General features: G+C 49.1%; 1 protein-coding gene across 6 annotated transcripts in view; it reads left to right on the top strand.

The window, feature by feature from the left end:
* Positions 1-24,042, top strand: part of FLNB (filamin B) — a 143,464-nt gene that overhangs the window by 116,781 nt on the left and 2,641 nt on the right. For all 6 annotated transcript variants that reach the window (XM_058726415.1, XM_058726414.1, XM_058726413.1 and 3 more), the window contains 13 exons: positions 1,383-1,511; positions 2,570-2,743; positions 3,921-4,079; positions 4,367-4,570; positions 5,820-5,972; positions 6,079-6,201; positions 8,766-9,032; positions 9,871-10,008; positions 11,039-11,154; positions 15,348-15,480; positions 16,901-17,077; positions 21,769-21,987; positions 23,160-23,363. In XM_058726415.1, coding sequence (XP_058582398.1) covers positions 1,383-1,511; positions 2,570-2,743; positions 3,921-4,079; positions 4,367-4,570; positions 5,820-5,972; positions 6,079-6,201; positions 8,766-9,032; positions 9,871-10,008; positions 11,039-11,154; positions 15,348-15,480; positions 16,901-17,077; positions 21,769-21,987; positions 23,160-23,363 — 2,196 coding nt within the window. The remainder of the gene's footprint in view (positions 1-1,382; positions 1,512-2,569; positions 2,744-3,920; positions 4,080-4,366; positions 4,571-5,819; positions 5,973-6,078; positions 6,202-8,765; positions 9,033-9,870; positions 10,009-11,038; positions 11,155-15,347; positions 15,481-16,900; positions 17,078-21,768; positions 21,988-23,159; positions 23,364-24,042) is intronic.

Raw genomic sequence — 24,042 nt, 5'->3', positions numbered from 1 at the left:
GAAATGAGATAATGGCATTAATATTATATAGCAACTTGCCTTTTTCTCTTTTTTATTTTTATTTTTAGAGAGTATGAGAGAGCATGAGCAGGGGATAGAGGCAGAGGCAGAGGGGAGAGAGAGAGAGAGAGAGAGAGAGAGAGAGAGAGAGAGAGAGAGAGAGAGAGAGAGAATCTGAAGTAGGAACTCAGCACAAGCCCTACACAAGATTTGATCCCATGACCCTGGGTTCATGACCTAAGCTGAAATCAAGAGTCGGATACTTAACCAACTGAACCACCCAGGCGCCCTTCCTTTTCCTCTTTATAATGAGACACATTATAATCTCTCAAGTATAATATACACAGATCTCCCTCATTGTTTGGTTTTTTTTAATGTTTATTTTTGTGAGAGAGAGAGAGCCCGCTCATGCACACACATCCATGGGGGAGGGGCAGAGAGAAGGAGAGAGGGAATCCTAAGCAGGCTCTGTGTTGTCAGCACAGAGCCCAACATGGGACTCAATCCCATGACCCTGGGATCATGACCTGATCTGAAATCAAGAGTTGGACACTTAACTGACTAAGCCACCCAGGCGCCCCATTCCTCATTGTTTTTAATGAACTGCACAAGTAGACCAATGTTTATTTAACTGACCCCCTATTGTTGGACACTGCAGCCATTTCCTAATTTGGATCTGGGCACTGTGGAAATGAAGTCCTTGTACAGAACTGGGAGCAGGGTGGGGAGAAAGATTTCTAGGGATACATTCCTAGGGGCCTCATGGGGCCTTATATTTTGAAAGCATGGTAAATGGCTTTCCCAAAAGACCTTTCCAGTTGTGTTCCCTCCAGTAGTGGGTCATTTTTCCACATGGCCAGATGTTTCCTCCTTATTGGTTAAGTTGAGCTGCACTGCCCTGCTTGGGCCCCCCTCTAGACTGGAGCAACCTTGGGATTGTTTTTCTTGTGCAGTGATTGAAAAAAAGGCAGCGAGTAGACCTGTTGGGTGTCCCAGCATGGTGAACTCTACTGGAGTCTCCTTTTTTTTTTTTAAATTTTTTTTAATGTTTATTTATCTTTGAGAGACAGAGCGAGAGTGAGGGAGGGGCAGAGAGAGAGAGGGAGACAGAATTTGAAGCAGGCTCCAGGCTCTGAGCTGTCAGCACAGAGCACGACACGGGACTCAAACTCACGAACTATGAGATCATGACCTGAGCCAAAGTCGGATGCTTAACCAACTGAGCCACCCAGGTGCCCCTGGAGTTTACTTTCAATTTCTACCTCTGTGTAGGAGATACCAGCCTTGCTTGCTATTAGGTGAATGTTAAGACACTCGTTGTCCAAGCTATGCATTTGTCCCTCCATGAGTCCCCCTCAATTTTGTGTTCTTTGCAAACCCAGAGAGCCCGCTCCAGTTCTACGTGAACTACCCGAACAGTGGGAGTGTTTCTGCATACGGTCCAGGCCTGGTGTATGGAGTGGCCAACAAAACTGCCACCTTCACCATCGTCACCGAGGATGCAGGAGAAGGTACCGTGTGGTTATGTGGTTTTATGCTTCTGGCCATCCATTTGGAGAGTTAGGTGGACACATTTCCAGGGTAGCTTTTGTTTGTTTGTTTGTTTGTTTGTTTTTGGGAGGAGAGAGAGAGAGCATTATGGAGCAGGGGAGGGACAGAGAGGAGGTGGAGAGAGAGAGAATCCCAAGCAGGCTCCTTGCTGTTAGTGTGGAGCCCACCATGGGGCTCAACCTCACGAACTGTGAAATCATGACCTGAGCCAAAATCAAGACTCGGACGCTTAACCAACTGAGCCACCCAGGTGCCCCGTTTTTCATAAATGTCTTACGTACAGCTGCTCTGTCTTACCCAAAACAGAACTTCTGAAGTCCTCTGTGTTCTGATCGAAATCATATTGATTATATGAAATGTTTTATGTGACTTGCCTGAAATTGAAGCATGTTTTGGGAAAATGATGGTTTTGCATTTGTTCTGTCTTGCACATGTACAAATATCAAGCGGACTGACTACATGTGTTACCGCCCATTCCAGATAAAGCTCTATGCCTATGACCATTGTCATCGTGGAGACTTCTAAATTTATGATTCTTTTTTTTTTTTTTTTTTTAAGATTTTATATTTAAGTAATCTCAACACCTGATGCAGGGCTCAAACTCAACACCCCTTAGATCAAGAGTCACATGCTGCACCGACTGAGCCAGCCAGGCGCCCACCCAGGGATTTTCAGGATGGCATCCAGTGCCCAACCAACAGGGCTGTGTGTGTGTGACTCTCCCATACGCATGATTGGTGTGTAGGATGCTATTCCTTTCACATCCCAAGTATCCTTAAGAATAGAGAGAACTTTGGGGTCATTTGTAGTGAAGAAATCAGATGGTGGAGTGTCTTTCCAGTGGACAATTTTACCACGTGAACTGCTTTGTTCTGACGTGCCCCTGGCCTCTGGCTCCTGTGGCGTGTGTCAGTCTGTTGTTCCTCACATGGGGACTGCCCTGGATGAGGTATGATCCCTGTTGAAACAAGGAATCTTTGTCTCCCTAAAGGTTCTCCTTCCTTCCTCCCATCCACAGGGGGCCTAGACTTGGCTATCGAGGGACCTTCAAAGGCCGAAATCAGCTGCATTGACAACAAAGATGGGACATGCACAGTGACCTACCTGCCCACCCTGCCAGGTGACTATAGCATCCTGGTCAAGTACAATGACAAGCACATCCCTGGCAGCCCCTTCACAGCCAAGATCACAGGTAAGGTCACTTGGCTTGCCAGGGGGCTTCCTGGAGGTATGGGGAAGTACAGCTGCCCTAACAGCCTCTCTCCCCATCAGACCAGCAACAGGAGGCTAGGCCTCTACATGGAGCTTTCACACAGACTCCTTAGGGAGGAATTGGGGTGTAAAGTCACCGTTGGGTTGGCCTAATTCCTCCCTTACCCGGTAATCCAAGGAAAACCAAGCAGTGCCATTCGGAGGGCACTTTTTTTGTGCCAGTCTGACTGCAGCCTGCAAATAGCAGGCCCTCAGATAGAGGCATTCAGATACCTATTACATGGCTACATGGACCCAAAGATGCCCTTCAGCATCACTACTAGATAGATTTTCTCTCCATTTTACAGATGGAAAAACTGACGCTTGGAGAGACAGTGGCTTAGCCAAATTCGGACATGGGTATTCTGAGATTCAGATACACATTATCTGATTCAAAGCCCACACTCCTAATGTCTGTTGTGCTGGCTGTGTTCATATCACACTATCAGTGGGTTAAAAAGGAGATATGAGGGGGCATCTGGGTGGCTCAGTCAGTTAAGCTTCCGACTTCGGCTCAGGTCTTGATCTCACGGTTTGTGGGTTCGAGCCCTGCGTTGGGCTCTGGACTGACAGTTCAGAGCCTGGAGCCTGCTTCAGATTCTGTGTCTCCCTCTCTCTCTGCCCTTCCCCTGCTCTCTCTCTCTCTCTGTCTCTCTCTCAAAAATAAATATAACAAACATTAAAAAAAATATTTTAAAAAACATTTAAAAAGGAGATAGGAAAAATGAGGTTCCTATCCCTAAGGATATCCCTAAGTTGTTTAGACCTATTAAGCAGTCAGCAGTATTGTGTAGAAGATGATGAGTGCTCACCTGAGGAATGCCCAAGACAATGGCAGACAGGTGACAGGTGCCTCCCACTGGCAAAGACTCCTTTAAAAAGTGGTCTGAGAAGACTCAAATTTCCAGTACCTGCCAGTTCCCTTTAACCAGACATAATTAGCAATCATTCATTGTTGGTTAGGTCTGCTTATTGTTCAAGACAGGTATTTTCAATTAACTTTGGGTAATTAATTCTCACCTGATCATCTGTAAATGGCATGTGGAATGAGGGCTCCAGAGAGCTGGGGAGACCCACATGTAACAAGAGCCGCATTTGGGGGGGGGGCTGTTTCCCAGATGACAGCAGACGGTGCTCTCAGGTAAAGCTGGGCTCTGCTGCTGACTTCCTGCTTGACATCAGCGAGACCGACCTCAGCACCCTGACGGCCAGCATTAAGGCCCCATCTGGCCGTGACGAGCCCTGTCTCCTGAAGAGGCTGCCCAACAACCACATCGGTGAGCCCAGGCCACCTTCCTGGCTGGAGCTGGGTGGGAGATGGGCATTGCCCCAGTCCGGTCCTGGGCAACTGGTAGCACGTTAGAGTATGAGGTGATAAACCTTCTGGGTCACACGTGATAACAGTCTGAGTGAGATTCTGCATGGCGATGTCGACCACGCTCTTAGATGCTGGCGAGTCAGGAGGGAAGTCCTGCTTCCCTTCTTGGGAGTGTGTCTCCCTCCCCCCTCCTCTCCTTCATCCTGTTCTCCCACCTTACAAACCCGAAGCTTTGCTCTGGTACAGGCATCTCCTTCATCCCCCGGGAGGTGGGCGAACACCTGGTCAGCATCAAGAAGAACGGCAGCCACGTGGCCAACAGCCCCGTGTCCATCATGGTGGTCCAGTCTGAGATCGGTGACGCACGCAGAGCCAAAGTCTATGGCCGTGGCCTGTCAGAGGGCCGGACTTTTGAAATGTCTGAATTCATCGTGGACACAAGGGATGCAGGTATGTGGGGATGCTCCCAGGAAAAGGCCCAGAGCTCATGGGAATGATCTTTTTGCTTCTTTTCGTTTTTCCATCCTACCATCTTCCTTTTCTTTCTTAGCATCTCTCTAACTGTATGTAGGTCTTATGTGTGCGTTATCGTTTAAGTCCCATGAGCCTCAGTGAAGTGGGAATTATATGCATTTTCTAGATGAAGAAACAGGCTTCTAAGAGTTAACAGCCCATCTGCTTCTGGCATTTGAATCCAGAGTCAAAACAGTTCACAGATCTCTGTCATTATGTGTACTCCCGCCATTCTCTGCAGCTTTTCCAGGGTCTCCTCGACTCAGCCCAAGCAAAGGAGGTTGGTCCAGCTGGCCAAGATTGTGTCAGCTGAGGGATGCTTTCATGGAAATATGGAATCTCTTCCTGTACCCTCTTTAAAATGGTTTGAATTTGGTTGGCCCTCTCCAAACTATGCCACATGACAGTATCTTCATTTTCTGCCTTCTTGAGTGATGGTCACATTGGTGACTTCTAGACAAAGTCACAGTCCCACGGGAGAGGGCTAGAGACTTTCTGGTCCTGGTGAGTTGATGCTCCTTGTTGATTCTTCAGGTTGTTAAACCTTCAGATCTGCTGTCTTAATGGTTCCCTGGCTGGACATCTGAGGCACCTTGGGAGCAGTTTAAAAATTCAAATTGTCAGGCCTACAGCCGGTGATTAATACATGCCGTTCTTGGAGGCGTGTGGCCAGAGTGGCTTTCCCAGTGGCTTCCGTGGGACAGGTGCTCTGTGGGATATTAATAGATACCCTTGAGAGGCTGCAGGTGGCTGAGCCAGTTGAGCGTCAGACGCTTAGTTTCAGCTCAGGTCATGATCCCAGGGTCATGGGCTCGAGCCCCCATGTCAGGCTCTGAACATGGAGCCTGTTTAAGTTCTCTCTCGCTCTCTTGCTTCCTCTCTCCTCACTACCCACCCCTCTCCCTTGCTTGCCCGCTCTCTGTCTCTAAAAAAAATTAAAAAATTAAATGGATATCATTGAGAAAAGAGTTCTATGGTCAAAGCCATGCTCAGCAGGGTTTTTCACTACAGGATTTCTCAGAGCTTTTAACCTGCTCCTCTGTCTGGGGCTGCCTACATTACTGTCTTTCTGACATCTGGAAATAGCGGTTTGCATTTCCAGAGCCTGATGTCCTTGCTGCATGCATGGAGCCCCCCCACCCCCAGTGAGTTGCAGTCCCATCAGCTCTGGGCCACGGTGTTGCAGGTTATGGTGGTATATCCTTGGCTGTGGAAGGCCCCAGCAAAGTGGACATCCAGACAGAGGACCTGGAAGATGGCACCTGCAAGGTCTCCTACTTCCCCACTGTGCCTGGGGTTTACATCGTCTCCACCAAGTTTGCTGATGAGCACATGCCTGGTGAGTCTGGTCCCCTCTGCCCTCCCCGTCCAACACCTAGGTTTTCTGTAAATGCTGTGCCTCAGCCTATCTGGGCTGCTCACAAGGGTCTTCTTGGTTCTTGCAGGGAGCCCGTTTACCGTGAAGATCAGCGGAGAGGGAAGAGTCAAGGAGAGCATCACCCGTACCAGTCGGGCCCCGTCTGTCGCCACTGTCGGAAGCATCTGTGACCTGAACCTGAAAATCCCAGGTGAGTATGAGTTGTTTAAGGGTCAGGGCAGTGGGCGCCACTAGAAACCACATCCAGGTGTGGCCTAGAACATACTAAATCCTCTATGGGTGACTGCTTTTAAGTAAGTAAGTAAGTAAGTATTGTATTTATTTATATTTTTAATACTGTTTTCACAGAGCCCCACCTGAGAAAAAAAATCTGCTTACCTGCCGCCTTTTTGTTCTTCTGAATGAAAATAGCTTTACTGTGTCACATGGGGGGGAAGATAAATAAGCTTTTAGATTTGAATTTACTCTCTGTCGAATAGAGTCAGGTCAGTGAGAGAACTGACCCTGCTGATGCCAGTATTTGGAAAAGTATTTCAAAAGTGTCAGCCTTATGGCATCCTCCCAAAGTTAGTTCTTCCCTTCCATCCCTAAAATGAGTGTGGAGACTGGGTGGGTGGGCCACATTCAGCCCTTTGGCCGTGAACTGTGTAAACGGACACTTCAGTCTGTCTGAATGTGGCCTGGGGTTCCTTCTATAAAGAGACGTCACTATGAGTGCAGATTCTGAGGGTCCTCTGCCCAGAGGCTGGCACACACTATATTGTTGGACAGATCCTGTGGCACGGAATATCTATAGAGTCTTCAGATGAAGTTCATGGTGTGATCTGGAGAGGGGGCCGTTTCTCCCACACTGCATTTCCCCTCTTTCCGAACTTGTCCCATGTCTACTTACCTTGCCTTCTGAGCAGTCATTGGCGGGTGGCGGGTTCTTCCTGGGCAGAGGCACAGTCGTCACATGAGAATGTGGGGAAAGCCTCATTGCTGCAGTGTCCACACAGAATCACTTATTAGAAAGAGCTAATGCCTTGTGATCGCGAAAAGTTCACGTGTTCAAAAACGAGGAAAGTAAGTGTCACCTCATCCCCCAACAGCCGGGGGGATGGGGAGGTTGAGGTTCACATCTGAGGCCCGGAGCTGAACCCTGATTGCCTCCAGCCTCATGAACACATGGGGTCAGTTTCAGATCACACTTGTGTCCTTGTTACACACCATAGTCCACGTCAAAAAAGATACTTCCATATTTTTAGTGAGTACATGAGATTCCATTCCATGTCCCGATGCACCATCCTTCATTGTATACGATGTCCTATTCCAAGTACACTCTTTTCCATCCCTGGGTTCCAACAATCGGCGCTCTGAAACGAACGTTCTCCACTGTGTGCTCAGGCTACCTTCATGTCGGATGGATGTCCCAGCGTGGGACTACTGGGCTGATGTGTTTCAAAAACTGCTACACCTTGGCAGACTGCCCTCCAGAAAAAGGATCAGTACCCGTTTATCCATTCCCCCACCAGCACTGGGCACTGTGTTTGGTTCCCACTTTGATCATTCTGATGGAAAATAAGGGGTCCAGTTTCCAGCTTCATTTCTTGGGTCACTAGGGACATGGACTGTGTTTTCATTTGCTTTACATTTCTCGTGGTGCAAATCAGCTGCTTGTTCCCTTTGTCTGTTTGTTTCCTGAGGAACTAGTGTGGTCAATTACTCTATCTAAAGACTCTCTGGCTCAGTTCCTATTTGCTGTGATCAGCTACTTGGTACCAGATGACTCTGGATGAGACTCACTCTTCCTCTCATTACCTAAATGGTCCCCTGTTGTCAGAGGACAGCTCACCAACTTCCAGATGTCTTCCAGACCCAGGCCATGTGGGGTGACCCTCTCCTCAACCCCCCTTCCTTTCTCTGTCCTCAGGGCTCAAAGTCATGGCTGCTCAGCCCAGATCGTGTAGGGCTGGCGAGCGTGCTTCATGTGGCTCTAGGTGATGGCATTACTTGGTCACCCAGCATGCGGTGTACCTGTCTCCACCACGTCAGTGCAGGCACAGTCACTGGCATGGCATGAGCACGTGTCAGGTGCAGCAGACGTGGTCTGCTTCCCAATGTTGGTGACCTGAGACGTCACTTTCTGAAAGCACGGCCTCTGGTATTTGATTTGCTCAAAGCTTTGCTCACGCATGGTTTCCCTTTGCTGTTGTGACCAACAGGTGTTCACCTTTTTTCTCTAAATGCATTTTTGTCTTGTTGCCTAAAAGAAATGCCAAAGCTTCTTGAAAGTACGGGGTGATGCGTCTGGAGTTTTCTACCCTTACCCACCTATGGAGAAGAGCCTCTATAAGCATGCTAGATGGCCACATACCACCTTTGGCTTAGAAACATCTGAGCTATTGTAGTTTTTATTTACATGCTGTAACTGCCAGCCCCAGACTCTGGTTTGAAACTGCCATGTGGAATTAGCTCCAGCCAGGAAGACTGTAAAAGTACTTGGTGGGGCAAAGTGTCACTGTCCCTAGAATGTTCTCTGCACTGGGTGGCCAGAGGGGCCCTACTGCCTCCATGCTGGCCACAGCCTCCCAGGATTTGAGGGAGACAGGAGGGTAGGTATCCGGCTGAATGGGAAAAAGCCTGAGCATCCCACACCCCTGGGCTGCACCCGCCTTGCCAACCTCTGCTGCCTGTCCTGCATGTCCTGCTCTGTGTTGGTCCCTCACCCTAACCCTGCTCTCTCTACCTCCCCAAACTCCTGCCCCCTTTCAGAAATTGACAGCAGTGACATGTCGGCCCATGTCACCAGCCCCTCTGGCCGCGTGACCGAGGCAGAGATTGTGTCCATGGGCAAGAACTCGCACTGCGTCCGGTTTGTGCCCCAGGAGATGGGTGTTCACACAGTCAGCGTCAAGTACCGCGGCCAGCATGTGACCGGCAGCCCTTTCCAGTTCACGGTGGGGCCACTCGGCGAGGGGGGCGCCCACAAGGTCCGTGCGGGAGGCCCCGGCCTGGAGAGAGGAGAAGCAGGTGTCCCAGGTGAGCATTCGGGCAGGCTTTTTACTTGGGTAGAAGACAAGGGGCCTGGCGGTGTCAGCACCCCGCACCCTTCACCCTATTCCAGAGAAAGACTCAGTGTATGTGATTCCGATGGTGGTTGTTAAGGGGCATTCTTTAAAACAAGGCTTCTGTAGGGGCGCCTGGGTGGCTCAGTTGGTTAAGCATCCGACTTCGGCTCAGGTCATGATCTCACAGTTCGTGGGTTCGAGCCCCGCGTCAGGCTCTGTGCTGACAGCTCAGAGCCTGGACCCTGCTTTGGACTCTGTGTCTCTCTCTCTCTGCTCCTCCCCCACTCACGCTCTGTCTCTCTCTCTCAAAAATAAATAAACATTAAAAAAAATCTTTTTTAAACAAGGCTTCTGTGGCTAAACATGTTTGGGAATGGCTCGCTGACCCAAAGCTAAACAAGTTTCTCACGGGGGCACTCCTCGGAGCCTATATCATGACTGAGTGTGTGGGCGTCGGAGTGAGGAGCAGACTGACAAAGCTCTTTGTAGAGCATCCTTCAACAATAACATTCCGTGGAACACACTAGAATTCTACAAAACCTATTGTAGTGGTGGTTGCTGGCAGAAAGATCTACAGGGACAAAAATGGAACATTCTCATCTTTTTCTGCCTTAGTTGGTGTGTTCAAAGATGTCTTGTTTCTTATGAACTTAATGTTTTCATGGGTGGTGCTTGGGAAACATCAGTGATTCCTTCCCTTAGGGCCCTGCTTGGGGTTAAAGAAAAAGGCAGCAAATGTAACCCAGCATCGTTTGAGCAAGAGGGCCTATCTGGGGCTCAGTCACTAACCAGGTGTTTCTTTATCTCAGCTGAGTTCAGCATCTGGACCCGGGAAGCAGGCGCTGGGGGCTTGTCCATTGCCGTTGAGGGCCCCAGTAAGGCCGAGATTACATTTGATGACCATAAAAATGGATCGTGCGGTGTGTCTTATATTGCCCAGGAGCCTGGTATGTAACCAAGGACCAGCTGAGGACGTTTTCCTTGTAGGGGGATGGTTAGATTGTAAGGAGCAGAATTCTGTCAAGCTAGCTCAATGAAAAGAGGAATTTGTCTGTATGGGCGCATGGGAGCATCTCCTAGAAATCATGTCAGACCTCCAAGGGTCAGGAATTCTTGTTCTCTTGTCCTTCTCTGTTGGCCTCTCTGCCTCCGGCTTTCATTCAACCATGTCGTTCTTTCCACAGACGAGCCTTCTCCACCCATCCTTGGCCACTAGCTGTTGTGGCTTCTCTGAAAGAGTGGCCTCAGCATCTGAGCTCCCTTGAGCGGCAGCTCTTGGCCTTTTGTGTGCCATGGATCCCTCTGGGCATAAAACCTATGGGGACTGTTCTCAGGATAATGTTTTAAAACATATAGAATAAAATACATTGGATTATAAAGGAAATCAATTATACTAAAATGTAGTTATCAAAATCTTCAAGAAATGTGTAACACAGCAACAGATGGTTATCTTCATTAATACATTAAATCGTAGGATTTGGTGATGGTCTATTAGCTACCGCAATTTCAAAATAGTGGTAAGTATAAATGACATGTCAAGTTGTATGTAAAACTGTAAAGTGATGAAAAATGTCTGTGATCTTTGTTGGTGACAAAGTCACAAGTGCTTCTAAGGTGCCGTGGTTTCTCGTTGACATTTCTAAAGAAAGGAAATGCTACATTTTAGCTCGAAGTTAGTGAGAATAAAGATAAAATTTTTGTTTCCCCATTCAAGTTTCATGGGTCTCCTGAGCTGTATACACAGGCCATTGGAGAGGGCCTGTGGACCCAGGTTAAGAATCTCTGCCCTTGCCCAACTAAGAGAATCCTATTGGCTCGGCTTCAGCCAGGTGACCTGCCCTCAACCCACCAGCCATGGCCACGGAGCGGGGGTAGGATCTCTTGGAAGACATTTCAATCCTAGCAAAGAAGCAAGAGACTGCTCTGGAACCACCTTCGCAGAATATCTGAAATGATGGGACTGTCCTGTCCCCACAGGTAACTACGAGGTATCCATCAAGTTCAACGATGAGCACATCCCCGAAAGTCCCTACCTGGTGCCAGTCATCGCGCCGTCCGACGACGCCCGCCGCCTCACTGTTCTGAGCCTTCAGGTGAGACGCAAGGAAGCATCCATCTCATTGGCCACAGGCCGACCAGTGAAGCCCTGGACTCCGGAGGCCGCTTCAATCCCCTCAGTCAAGGGCCCATCCCGGTTTGACCGCACATGCTGCCAACTTATAGGGGAGGTTTCCCATGGCAGAGTCAGCCCCCGCCCCCACACTGAGGACAGGAGACAGTTGGGGCAAGTGAACACAGAGCCACAGTCAACGAACACCTCAGCGTTTGAGAACAAGTTTGTTTTTTAAATAGTTATTCAAGAGAAACAAAGGAGGCCTGTTAATAATTGGTTAAGCGATAAGGAGGGCTTTCAAACAGAACAAACACAAGACTAACAGTCCATTGATGTTTTGCCTACTATTTTTGGCTTCCTTTTTGTCAAGTAAGTCAATTGTGATTGATTTTACTATGGTGATTTATTTATAAGTGTGCAAGGCACTGTGTAAGAACTTCATCAGTATTACCTTGTTCAATCCTTGCAACAGCCTGGTCAGTAGGTTTCTCTTGACCCCATTTTAAAGATGGAAACACCAAGGTATAGATTGGTTATGGCTACCAGGAGCCAGCTAATATGAGGCAGAGTGAGGTCTCTGTGGCTACAGAACCTGTGGTTTTTAACGGTGGCCTCCTTAATCCCCACCCTGGCACGGTAGCATGTGATTACTGTCTTAAATAGGCTCTTGAATTCAAGGTTGCATTAGAGCCGGCAACCAAACTAAGAACCACTAGAGATGCCTTTGGGTCTTTGCTCAGGACATTGAAAAATAACTAGGTGTCTGCATCAGGAGTAAGCAATTCGGTTGAGGAATAACACCACAATCCCAAAATATGATTTTTGGTTAAGGGGCTTTCCAACTAGCTTTCAGCTGCCCCCGGTTCTTAAAAATACTGAATGAAAACCCAGTCCTGTATCTCAGGTTGGTGATGTCATCGGATCTATTTCCATGCATTTGGTTTACATTTCAGATTCTGACCTTACCCTGAGGAGAATTGGAATTGCTAGTTGTTCGAAATATCAGGGAACCCAGACTGACCCCCAAACAAAAATCACGGTCCACAGATTGAAGAGGCCTCATCTGGAGCATACCAAGGGTGCTAGCTGGTCACTGTGGTGTAGATGTTTTTCTTGTGTTTCATTTAAAGGCTTCTTAACAGAAGTTCCTTTTGTGGCCGACTTAACTAAAACCTATGGAGGGAGATAAACCCAGCATTTGTTGAGGGCAAAGAACTGCCCTCATGCATCTCGAAGATTTCTTTCAGATCTTCTGAGGTGTTTATCTCTCTCTTGAGGATTTAGCGGCAAATGGATTCAGGTAATGTATATGGTTCTGTTTCCAAAAACCTGGTTTGGAGAAATCTTCTCCAGAAAACTTTTCTGTAGAGTCCTCTCAACACAATTAGGTCATAAATATTTGAGTAAGTGTGCAGCAGGCTGTGTATCCGTCAGGCGTTTGTAACCAGCTGCTACGGTAGAAGGGACGAGTGTCAGCTTGTCCTGTTTTTCCTGGGTCACTTGGTGCTGAGTGATACATAAATTATTTATCGGAGATTTGCTCGAGGCCTGCAGGCCCACATCTGGTGCTGGTTAGGAAAAGAGAGGCATGTATTGTTTTGTCCTGCTTTTAAGACTTTTTAGAAAATTGGAGTCGACTGACATTTTGTGGAGGAAGGGTTGATGGGCTGGGGGCAATCTGGTGATCAAAGATTCCTTAATTTTGGGTGCAGTTCTCGCTCCCCAGTCTGTAAGCTCTGGCACAGCACAGTGTGATAGGATGTTCTACAACAATGGAAATGTCTCACATCTCCCCTGTGCAATGTGGTAGCCACTGGCCACATGTGGCTATTGAGCACTTGAAGTGTTGCTAGTGTAACTGAGGAACCAAATCTTTAACTTTATTTAATTTAACTGATTTAAATGTAAAAATATATAGTCACATGTGGCTAGTGACTACCAAATTAGGCAGTGCAATTTCAGTGCCTTGTTACAGAGATGTGGTCCCGGGTCAGCAGCCTCGGCATTGCCTGGGAATTTATTTATTTATTTATTTGTTGGTTTATTTTTAATTTTTTTTTTTTAATATTTACTTACTTTTGAGAGGGAGAGAGAGAGACACAGAGAGACAGAGCGAGAGCAGGGGAGGGGCAGAGAGAGAAGGAGACACAGAATCCGAAGCAGACTCCAGGCTCTGAGCTGTCAGCACAAAGCCCGATGCGGGGCTCAAACCCACAAACCATGAGATCATGACCTGAGCCAAAGTCGGACACTCAACTGACTGAGCCACCCAGGCGCCCCTCGCTTGGGAAATTTATTAAAATCCTAGAATCTCAAGGCACCTGGGTGGCTCAGTCCATCAAGTGTCTGACTCTTGATTTCAGCTCAGGTCATGATCTCAGTTTGTGAGTTCAAGCCCTGCATTGGGCTCTGTGCTAATAGCAAGGAACCTGCTTGGGATCCTCTCTCTTCCTCTCTCACTCTCTCAAAATAAATAAACTTAAAAAAAAAGACATTTATGAAAAAAGGAAAGACAAATGGTACCATTCAGCAGTCTAAGTTTTGAAAACTACCCTGGGGGCACCTGGGTAACTCAGTCAGTTAAGTGTCCAACTCTTGATTTCTGCTCAGGTCACGATCTCATGGTTCATGAGCTCAAGTCCCAAGTTGGGCTCTGTGCTAAAAGCGAGAAGCCTGCATGGGATTCTCTCTCTCCCTCTCTCTTTGCTCCTCCCTGCCTCTTGTTCTCTTTCTCTCTCTCTCTCTCTCTCTCTCTCTCTCTCAAAAAAAAAAAAAAAAAAAAAAAAGAATCCTAGACTCTCAGGCTGTCCTCAGACCCCCAGACCTACTGGATCAGAATCTGTATTTTAACAAGACCCCCCCCCAAGTTCTTCAATCACACAGTGAGGAGTGGCTGTCCAATCAAGTTTATATCAAAACTGCTAACTTGTAAAATTTTGCAGTTCAGGACTGGCCAATCTTAAAATATCTTAAGCATATGGGACACCTGGGTGGCTCAGTCTGTTGAGCATCTGACCCTTGATCTCAGCTCAGATCTTGATCTCAGGGTAGTGAGTTCAAGCCCCACACGGGGCTCTGCACTGGGCGTGGAGCCTGCTTTAAAAATATGTATCTGTATCTTAATCATCTAGATCTCTAATCCCTTCCTCCCAGAGCATGGAGGGTGAAACTTACCCAGTGAAGAGTGAAAGCTATCCTTTTCCCTATTGTGTTTTCAGCGGGGTACAGACAACTTCTAAATGCTTATTAATATTTAACGATTTTTTAGTCTTTCTGTGTACAGGTCGGGCCCTGTGCTGAGTGCTTCAAATGCATAACTTTATTTCATCCTCACAGTAGCTCTCTGGTATATATTTGGTTATTGTGCCCATTTTACAGATGAGGAAACCAAGACTCAAAGGTTAAACAACTTACATAGCCAGGAAGTGGTAGTCACCTAGGTCCTGCTGATTCTTAACCATATATAGCCCTTTACAAGTTTGTTAAATGTTGTCTCCATTCCTACCCTTGAGATAAAAAAGAGCAATGATATAAAACTTTGTTCATGTTGGTGACTGCATGGTTTTGTCAACTGCCAGGCTCCTCTTAAAAGGGGGCCCTTGGGGCATCACTTAAGTGTCTATTTTGGCTCAGGTCATGATCTCACCTTTCATGAGTTGAGGCTCTGCGTAGGTAGTGTGGGGCCTGCTTGGGATTCTTTCTCTCTCCCTCTTTCTCTGCCCCTCCCCCACTTGTGTGCGCATGTTCACAAGCTCGCTCGTGAGCTCTCTCTCTCTGTGAAAATAAATAAACTTTTAAAAGGTAGGATGGGGGTGATGGGACTTCCTTTTTGACCTGGAAGACACTGGGTTTTCTGGTTGTCCAGGTCTTGTTTGGGATGCAGAAACTATATAGTTTTGTTAACCAGATGACTGAGTCTCCGAATCAAGTAACTGTTTCTTCCAGCACGAATCAAGGCGCTAGACCACCCCACTGAGTGTCTCTACTCTCTTCTATTTAAAACCAGAAGCGTGCAACAAGCCACCTGCTCTTCTTTCATCACATGTTATAAGGATAAACCTTCTGGGCCTATTTGCATGAGAACTGTCCCCTGGAGTCCCGGGTCGGGTCAGTGTATGCCACCAAAGGCCAAACACCAAAGGCCGTAACTTGTTTAATGTATTAAATTCTCAGGAATCGGGATTAAAAGTTAACCAGCCAGCCTCCTTTGCTATAAGGTTGAATGGGGCGAAAGGCAAGATTGATGCAAAGGTGCACAGCCCGTCAGGAGCCGTGGAGGAGTGTCATGTGTCTGAGCTCGAGCCAGGTAAGCCAGAGGCAGGGCGTGCAGGTCCCGGCATCTGCACCTCCCCAAGGCACATTTCTACAAACATGCTCCTGAGCAGAGGACTAATGAGCCTCACGGAGGCCAGCCAGCCTTCAGATTCCCTTCTGTTGTTGTTGCCAGGCGTTGTTTACAAATCAGGGTATAAACATTTGCCAGGGACAGGGAGATGCTTTGGGATCTAGCCTTCCATTTCTTTTTTCTAAACAAATACTGCTTTATTTTCGGTTGTTTTTCAGATTCCTTTCACATTACATTCAATTGTGATTTTTTTCTCATATTTTAACAAAATCTTACAGATTTTTATTACGTTATTGACCTTATGACATGAGTAAGTACCATTTGATCTCACTTTACTCCGAGGGAAAAGTGCATTGAGGTTCATCCCTAAATTTAAATTTCAAAGAATCTGTGTCTCTAGTATGCTTAATAGCATAAGATTTTCCTGCCTGCTCCCTTGATGTACAGAATTCTCTGACATAATCAATGTTAACTAGCCGTTTTGCCAGGGAACATGTATTAAGTGTGAGAGACTTGGCAAGACGGTAAGGCATGATGCCTGCCCTCGAAGAGGGGCTCAGTATGGACTGGGGACCTGGCCAGAAGCCTGCAGTGCCCTGGAGAGGACCCCAGGTGGTCACCAATGCCACAGGAGAACCAAGAACCAAATGGCAAAAATGATCAGGGCAGGAGAGAAAAATAGTTTCTGTTGGTGAGGCCCAGAGGGCTTCTCAGAGGAAGTGACAGTGAATGTGGGCCCCGAAGCTTGAGGAGGAACCCTGTGATCACTGCCTTTATTGGGCATTTGCTGTGTGCCCTGCCACATGTACAGTGAAGGTAGACATCTGGAGAGTTGGGGGGAGAACAGGTCTGCCTCCCAGGTGGGAGGGCTTCATGGAGGAAGGGGTGTTCAGGCGGTGCACGGCGGATGGATATTCTCCATGTCCATTTCAGTTGACAGATTATTTTGCCACATGCCGTGACCCAAACACACAGTGAAAAACCTGGCTGTTGCCCTGGCGGGGGGCACCTGCTAGCTTAGAGCTTAATTCAGAAGCATTAATGCCGGTTGGAACCAACTTTTTTCCCCTTCAACCGGCCAAGTAGAGCAACTCTGTGAGAAGTGAGCTTTTCATAAAGCAATCTCCTGAGACAGACACCAGAGAGGATGAAACCTAGAATTGGAGATTTGGATGCATTTCCCAAAGGGTTGACAAGGGACACAGAAATAGGCCCCCATCTGGTTTTGAAATGCAACATACTGGGTGCCAGGCTTCCAGTAGAGCTGTTGTCTTATGGTTTAAAATTCACCATCTCAGGCTGGCCTTCCATCCATCGTCCTCACCTCGCGTGGTAGTGTTTGCGTCCTCGGCTTTACCCTGTGCTTTGCTCGCCCTCCTAGATAAGTATGCCGTTCGTTTCATCCCCCACGAGAATGGTATCCACACGATCGATGTCAAGTTCAACGGGAGCCACGTGGTTGGAAGCCCCTTCAAAGTGCGCGTCGGGGAGCCTGGACAGGCGGGGAACCCTGCCCTGGTGTCTGCCTATGGTGCGGGGCTCGAGGGAGGCACCACAGGTAACACACTACCTCCGCCTCTCGTCTCTGACTGAGCCAGCGGGCGCTCATCAAGCTTCGGCAAGCCTTCTCCACACTCTCCTCAGGGAAACTGCAGTAATGTGCACTTGGGGCCCTTGCTCTCCAGGGTTGTTTTGGGACGTGTGGTTTGGCCCGCAATAAGTCTGGAGCAAGGCCTTGATGACCGTGTTATCAACCTCGTTACTGTTTGCTATGCTTTGCCTGTCTCCCTTGGCCTTGTGCCTTGACTTCAGGCCCGGGACACTGATCATGATGGATTGCAGCACCCCATCTTTTCCTTTTGAGGGTTTCTTTGCCTGCACCGAACTCAGTGTGTGTAATGGGCCTCCTGGGAGGTCTCCTACCATTGGTTCCATCACACAGTCCCTGGGCTCCCAGAAACAACCTTGAATCGACAATAGGACCTGTCATAGCCTCCTCCTTTTAATTTCCGGTCCTAATAGAGAAGGAGAAAAGATGGTGGCAGAGCTCTAGAGCTCTTTGGGCTTGTTACGATTTGTTTTTAGTCTTTGCCATGGACGGAACACATTTGACTGTGGAAGAGACAGGCAGCTAAGACATATGGAAACGAGACTGGCTCCGTCTCCTCCCTCCATATAGAACAAAAGGAAACACCACTGGCAGTTCTGGGGAGGACCTTCTGACGTCCTCATGCTCGGTCGCTTGGTTGCTTAGCTGGTTCATTTGTTAATAAGGTAGCATATCGTTTTGCTTCTATTTTACAGAAACAATCTTGTTGCACATATTGTACAACATTTTTCGCCTGACATCTTTTGTTTTTTAATGTTTATTTATCTTTGAGAGAGACAGAGTGCGAGTGGGGGAGGGGCAGAGAGAGAGGGAGACACAGAATCCGAAGCAGGCTCCAGGCTCCGAGCTGTCAGCACAGGGCCTGATGTGGGGCTCGAACTCACGTACAGTGAGATCATGACCTGAGCTGAAATCGGATGCTTAACTGACTGAGCCACCCGAGTGTCCCTCACTTGACATCTTAAAGAACTTTCTGTGTTAAAACACAGATCTACCCGCCTTGTAATGGTTGCAGTTAGTGTTCATACCATGAACCTACAGGTGGGCATTGGGTGGGTCACTGGTATGGAGTGCCAGCATGGGGAGCTTATCCAGTCACACTTCTCTGCAGGACATGTCCGTAGACACAGACTCACTGGGACACAGTTTGCACTGGGTGTTACTTTTTTTTTTTTTCATGTTTTTATTTTTGAGAGAGAGTGCGTGAACAGGGGAGGGGCAGACAGAGGTGGGGACAGAGGATTTGGAGCGGGCTCTGTGCTGACAGCAGAGAGCCTGATGCAGCGTTTGAATTAAAAAACCATGAGATCATGACCTGAGCTGAAGTTGGATGCTTAACTGACTAGAGCCACCCAGGCACCCCTGCACTGGGTATTACTTTGGGCCTTTGGAAGGCAGCCCAGTCCCAGGCTTGAGTCCCTCATGTGTATGCATTTTGATCTAGTCTCCCCCGACGCTGTGAGGGGGTTAGAGCAGACCTGCCTCCCACTGGGCGATGGGATGAGTGGCTGTAGTTACCTGGCATCCAGCCCTAGGGAGCCAGTGTCTTAAGTGGCCAAGGGGCCCTGCCCAGTGCAGGAGTGACTGACGGGCTGGCATGCCACCCCAGAACTCTGGTCAAAGCAGTAGCCTCGGCAGAACCACCCACAGGGGTGGTGTAAGTGCTTCTGGACTCCCCAGGCCCATCCAGTCTGCCTCCACACTGAACTCTGGGCCAGCAGCTTGCCCCTTATAGGAGGCATGGTAACACTTCACCCTAAGCCATTACATTTTACAGATGAGGAAAGTGAGGCTCAGAAACGTTGAGTCACTCCCTAAGCTTACTTAGCTGAAAGAGCACAGGACCAGGAATCAGTCCAGGTCCATGACTCAAAGCCTATGCCCTTAACCCCGGTGCTTTGCTGCCTCTCTCAGTGGCTGGCTCGCTCAGAGGTAGTGACTGCACCTGTGGCCCAATTTGTGGGGTATCCTAAACCAGGACCCCTGTTCTCCCAGCTGCCCTGGAACGTTTCCCGGGCAGTAGTGCAGGCGTTTGGTCCCCGGCAAACCACACACCATTAAAGACCATGTGGGGCCCTCCTGGCCTTTGGAACCATGCATGCCTTGGTCCAGGTCCCACAGCAGCCACTGAGGTCTCCTGCAGCTGCCAGCAGCCACCTCACCCTCCTGCTGGGTCACACCTGCTGCGCTCGGGCCTCTCCTGCTTCCTCTTGGCTGTTCGCATGCCTTCTCGGGAGCTTGGGTTTCAGGCTGTGCTTTGCAAGCGCTAGATGCCACTGAGAGAAGGGGCCCGTCTTGCAGGGAAACTCCCAGCCAGGAGGGAGAGGTACAGAGCAGGCCTGTTTTGAACCCTGTGTAAATATTGCTCTTGTCAAGGGGAGGGCGTCTTGTTTTTCTAGCCCTCCTGCTCCCAAGCCTTTTCCCAAATATCCATCCCAAGATTACACAGCTGTAGTGTGCATGGAATGAAAAGGTATCTATGCTTGGCTGCTAGAGGGCCTGGCATCCTGACCTTCAGAAAAAAGCAAACTCTCTGTGTTTTTATGGGTAGGCTTGCTGTATCTCTTGGCGTGAGCTTGAAATGGCCCATTCTGCAGGTTTTGGAGCAGGGGAATGTGATGAATTTGGGGTGGGACTTTCTGTTGCAGAGGAGTTGAGAGGTCAAGAGTTAGACCAGGGAGTTCTAGACACTCCGGATTGGGAGAGCAGCCTGAAAGCCTCCAGCATTCCCAGGGTGCACGAGGGGGATCGGAAGAGCCCCCTTCCCTCCCCGGACCCCTCGCCCACCTTCATGATGGAGTAGCGCTGCAGTAAACATGCACTGAACTCACAAGAACTCAGCCGTGCATCTGCGGGGTTGGGGGGGAGGACTGCTATGCCCGAGACGTTTGGGGTACGTATTGGTTCTAGCTGGAGACAGTGGACAGAGGGACTCCTGCATGTGGATTTTCTTTCTCCTGACTTCTCTCAGGCAAGTGCCTTAGGTCCAGGCTGGGCAGATCTTGTGTTTACATCCCAGCTCTGCAATTCCCCAGCCATGTGACTTGGCGCAAGAGATTTGACCTCACCGAATCTCCACTTCCTTCCTGTAAAATGGGATTAATGAAGGAGCCTGCCCGATAGGTTGTTCCAGGTAGCTCTTGCCCTGCGATTCCTTAGTTGCCTTTTCCCACCTCAGCTCCCCTGTCTTTCCGAGCCCTCACAGCCAGGATTCACGGATCTTTCTCAGGAACCGAGCAACTTGTTAAAATCGGTGGGGCTTCACTACAGCCAGGTCTTTTCATCTTTACTTCAAAAATATCTTTCCTTATCATTGCCTTGCAGCTACTTCCTGGAAATGCCGTCCCCTTGTTGATCAACACCCCTTCCTTCCCCGCACAGCCTCGCTCTGCAGCTGCTGCATGAGAGGCTTCTTGGCTCTACAGTTCAGAAATAAGGTTGAGATAGTTGGGGGTGGGGGGGTTGCGCCTGGGACAGGAGCCTCAGGAGCTTCCAGAAGCAGCTGGGTTTGTGTGTTTGGGGGTTGCATGATAGCAGCGCCTTTGTTTTATTGATAGCCAGAACAATAATTCTTTCTCTGGCTTAGGAGCTATAATTAAACCAAAATAGTTCCCAGCTGGGGGTGGCATCTAGGGCTCTGGAAAAAGCACTGCCCGGCACAAGGATGCTGTACCAGGAATGGCCCATAGAGGGCGCTGTAGCCAGCAGCCCTCACCCACCACCTCCTCCCCTCTCTGGACTGCAAAGGGCCTGCTGGAGTGGGGACTTTTGCGGGGCATTGGGCTCAGGCAGGAATGCCAGCATGGTCACTGGTCGGCTCAGGTCTTCTTTCATCACAAGGCAGGATGTCTGTGCAGGAGGTCCCCCAGCCAGTCAAGAGGCTCCAGAGCCACACAGGCTGGTTTGCAGCGCTGACTGGCAAGTGCCTGAACCTCCCTGAGTCCCTGTCATTTGTCAAACAGGAATCACTGGGCACCTAACATGATGCTTAGTATGAGATCTGGAGCCTGAGTGGTGCAAGTGTAGCTCAGCTAGCGGGAGCTGCTGGTTTTGGCCCTGTTCTTGTTGCTGGTGTTCGTGGCAAAGTGGGGGGCTGGCAGATCCTAGCAGCTGCCCCAGTCTTCAGCATGGAGCCTGGGGCAAGGATCCTGCCGGAGAAGAAGGAGATGCTGGGCCTGCTCAGCTTCTCCAGTCCACGCAGAGGAGAGAGGAAAGGTCAGAGGGGCCCACGCATCCCCCACCCACTGGAGGCAGGGCTGGGCCCTGGCAGCTGAAACAGTGCTTCAGACCCACAAGGATGGCTCGGGCTTCTTGCTCTCAGCCACTGCTCGTGACCAGAGGAGAGAACAGGGTGTCCTGGCTGTTGGTGCTGGTGGGCGAAATGTCAGCCACACTCTTGCCTCCGCCTTGGAAAGGGAGTTACCGCCCCCAGGGCCTGAGGCCCTCCGTGTCAGGAGCTCAGAGCTAGTACCAGGGGTTTCCCTGCCACTCGCCCCCCCGTCCCCCCCCCCGCCCCACCCCCGTGAGGGAACCTATGTGTGTCCCCACCACTGCTTCTCTGCCCCTGGGAAAGCTCTGCACACCACACCCCCTCATCCCTCCAAACCATCAGTAAGACATTCCCTTTTCCTTTCTCCCAGGTATCCAGTCTGAATTTTTCATCAACACCACCCGAGCAGGGCCAGGGACATTATCTGTCACCATTGAAGGACCCTCCAAGGTTAAAATGGATTGCCAGGAAACCCCAGAAGGGTACAAAGTCATGTACACCCCCATGGCTCCTGGAAACTACCTGATTAGTGTCAAATATGGCGGTCCCAACCACATTGTGGGCAGTCCTTTCAAGGCCAAGGTGACAGGTAACAAGCAAACAGCTTTGAAGTTACTCTTCTTTTTCTCTGTGGAGCTTGTCTTGTCAGATTGTCAACAGAGTTACTTGATACTAGAAACTTTGGGTAATTTTAGATACGTTGAATCTAACATTGACTCTTGAATATAAAGAAATGGTAGGACACGTTCAGGGGGGTAAACACCTATAGAAGCCCGTGGGGTAGGTACTGGCGTCAGCCTGCTACAAAATAAGTTGGCACAGTAGGAGTGTAGAAGTTGAAAAATCGTATTTTCTGTTTTTGACAGAAAAGAAATATTTACATATTTGAAATCTTCGAGACCTGAAAAATTCCTTTATTTCTTTTACTTTTATTTATTTAAAAAAAAATTTTTTTTTAATGTTTGTTTATTTTTGAGAAAGAGAGAGAGGGCGTGAATGTGGGAGGGGCAGAGAGAGGGAGACACAGAATTTGAAGCAGGCTCCAGGCTCTGAGCCGTCAGCACAGAGCCCGACATGGGGTTTGAACTCACGAGCCATGAGATCATGACCTGAGCCTAAGTTGGATGCTTAACCGACTGAGCCACCTAGGCGCCTCATCTAACCTTTATCTTTAAAATAATCAAAGGTTTTATTAAGTTTATAAAAATGTGGTCCTTCAGAACACTAGAAAAAATACGAGTCAAAACCACCCTACAGCCCAGGGCCCAAGGTAATCACCGTAAATGTTGCGGTAAATCCCTTCTGCGTGTCTCTGCTTGGTTCACGGTTATAGGCGTAGTATAGATTCATTGCAGAAAAATTAGAAGATTCGGATAGAAAAATCATCCTCTCACACGCAGAGAGAACCATTTTTGGTATTTTGTTATATGTTCTCCCCAGCGGGTAATGTTGCTTTCACATTGCTTATACATAGAGTATTTTATATTTATATAAATGGAAAGAAGTGAATCCTGCCGGGTGGCAGGAGGCTACGTGGGAGGAATTTCTGGGATTTGGAGGACATTGTGGGTGTGAGATGGGGAAATGGTGATGTTTAGATTCAGGTGTTGGGGTGAGATGAGGACGTGGTGGCTTTTGGATCCAGCTGTTGGGGTGCGTGGACTTTCCTGGGGCTTCTGCCTGGGGTGCTCACCTCTTCCAGCTGAGAGGACCCACTTGCTCTGGCCGTTCACTTCTCCCTCCCTCCCTTCCACGTCCTAGGCCAGCGTCTGGTCAGCCCTGGCTCAGCCAACGAGACCTCATCTATTCTGGTGGAGTCAGTGACCAGGTCATCCACAGAGACCTGCTATAGCGCCATCCCCAAGGCCTCCTCGGACGCCAGCAAGGTGACCTCCAAGGGGGCAGGGCTCTCGAAGGCCTTTGTGGGCCAGAAGAGCTCCTTCTTGGTGGACTGCAGCAAAGCCGGTAGGTAGCCCGGTCCCGCTCAAGGGTCGGGGTGGAGGCAGGCCAGGCACCCTGTGCTGACTTGGGTCTTCCCTGCAGTGCCCACCTACCCCTGCCACCCAGCCACTTGGAAGTAACCTTGTTCATCACCCCATTGTCCTGCACTTAGTGTTTTTAAGTGATTTTCCTCTCTGTTGCCTCTTGATTCTTTCAGATGCTCTCAAGATAGACAGGAAGGGTGGCATTATCCCCATTACAGATGGGCAAACTGAATCAATGATCTGGCTCCTTCTGTGCCGATAAATGCTTTAACTGCAGTTTGAACTTGGGTATTTATTTGGGTGTCAGTGATTAGTTGCCTGGGTTCTGGCTTCTAGCACATCTGGGCTGGAAACTTGGCTCTACTACTCCCTCCTTCCTCCTCCCTCCTCCCTTCCTCCTCCCTCTCTCCCTCCCTCCCTCCCTTCTTCCTTCCTTCCTCCTCTCTCCCTCCCTTCTTCCTTCCTTCCTCCCTCTCTCCCTCCCTTCCTCCCCCCTCCCTTCCTCCCTCTTTCCCTCCCTCCCTTCCCTCCTCCCTCCCTCCCTCTCTCCCTCCCTCTCTTCCTCCCTCTCTCTCTCCCTCCCTTCCTCCTTCCTTCCTCCTTCCTTCCTCCCTCTCTCCCTCCCTCCCTTCCTTCCTCCCTCTCTGCCTCTTTCCCTC

Source organism: Neofelis nebulosa, chromosome 4 (assembly GCF_028018385.1).
Source record: "Neofelis nebulosa isolate mNeoNeb1 chromosome 4, mNeoNeb1.pri, whole genome shotgun sequence".
NCBI lineage: Eukaryota > Metazoa > Chordata > Mammalia > Carnivora > Felidae > Neofelis > Neofelis nebulosa.
The sequence above is the reverse complement of the archived record's forward strand: the minus strand, read 5'-3'. Positions and strand labels throughout refer to the sequence as shown.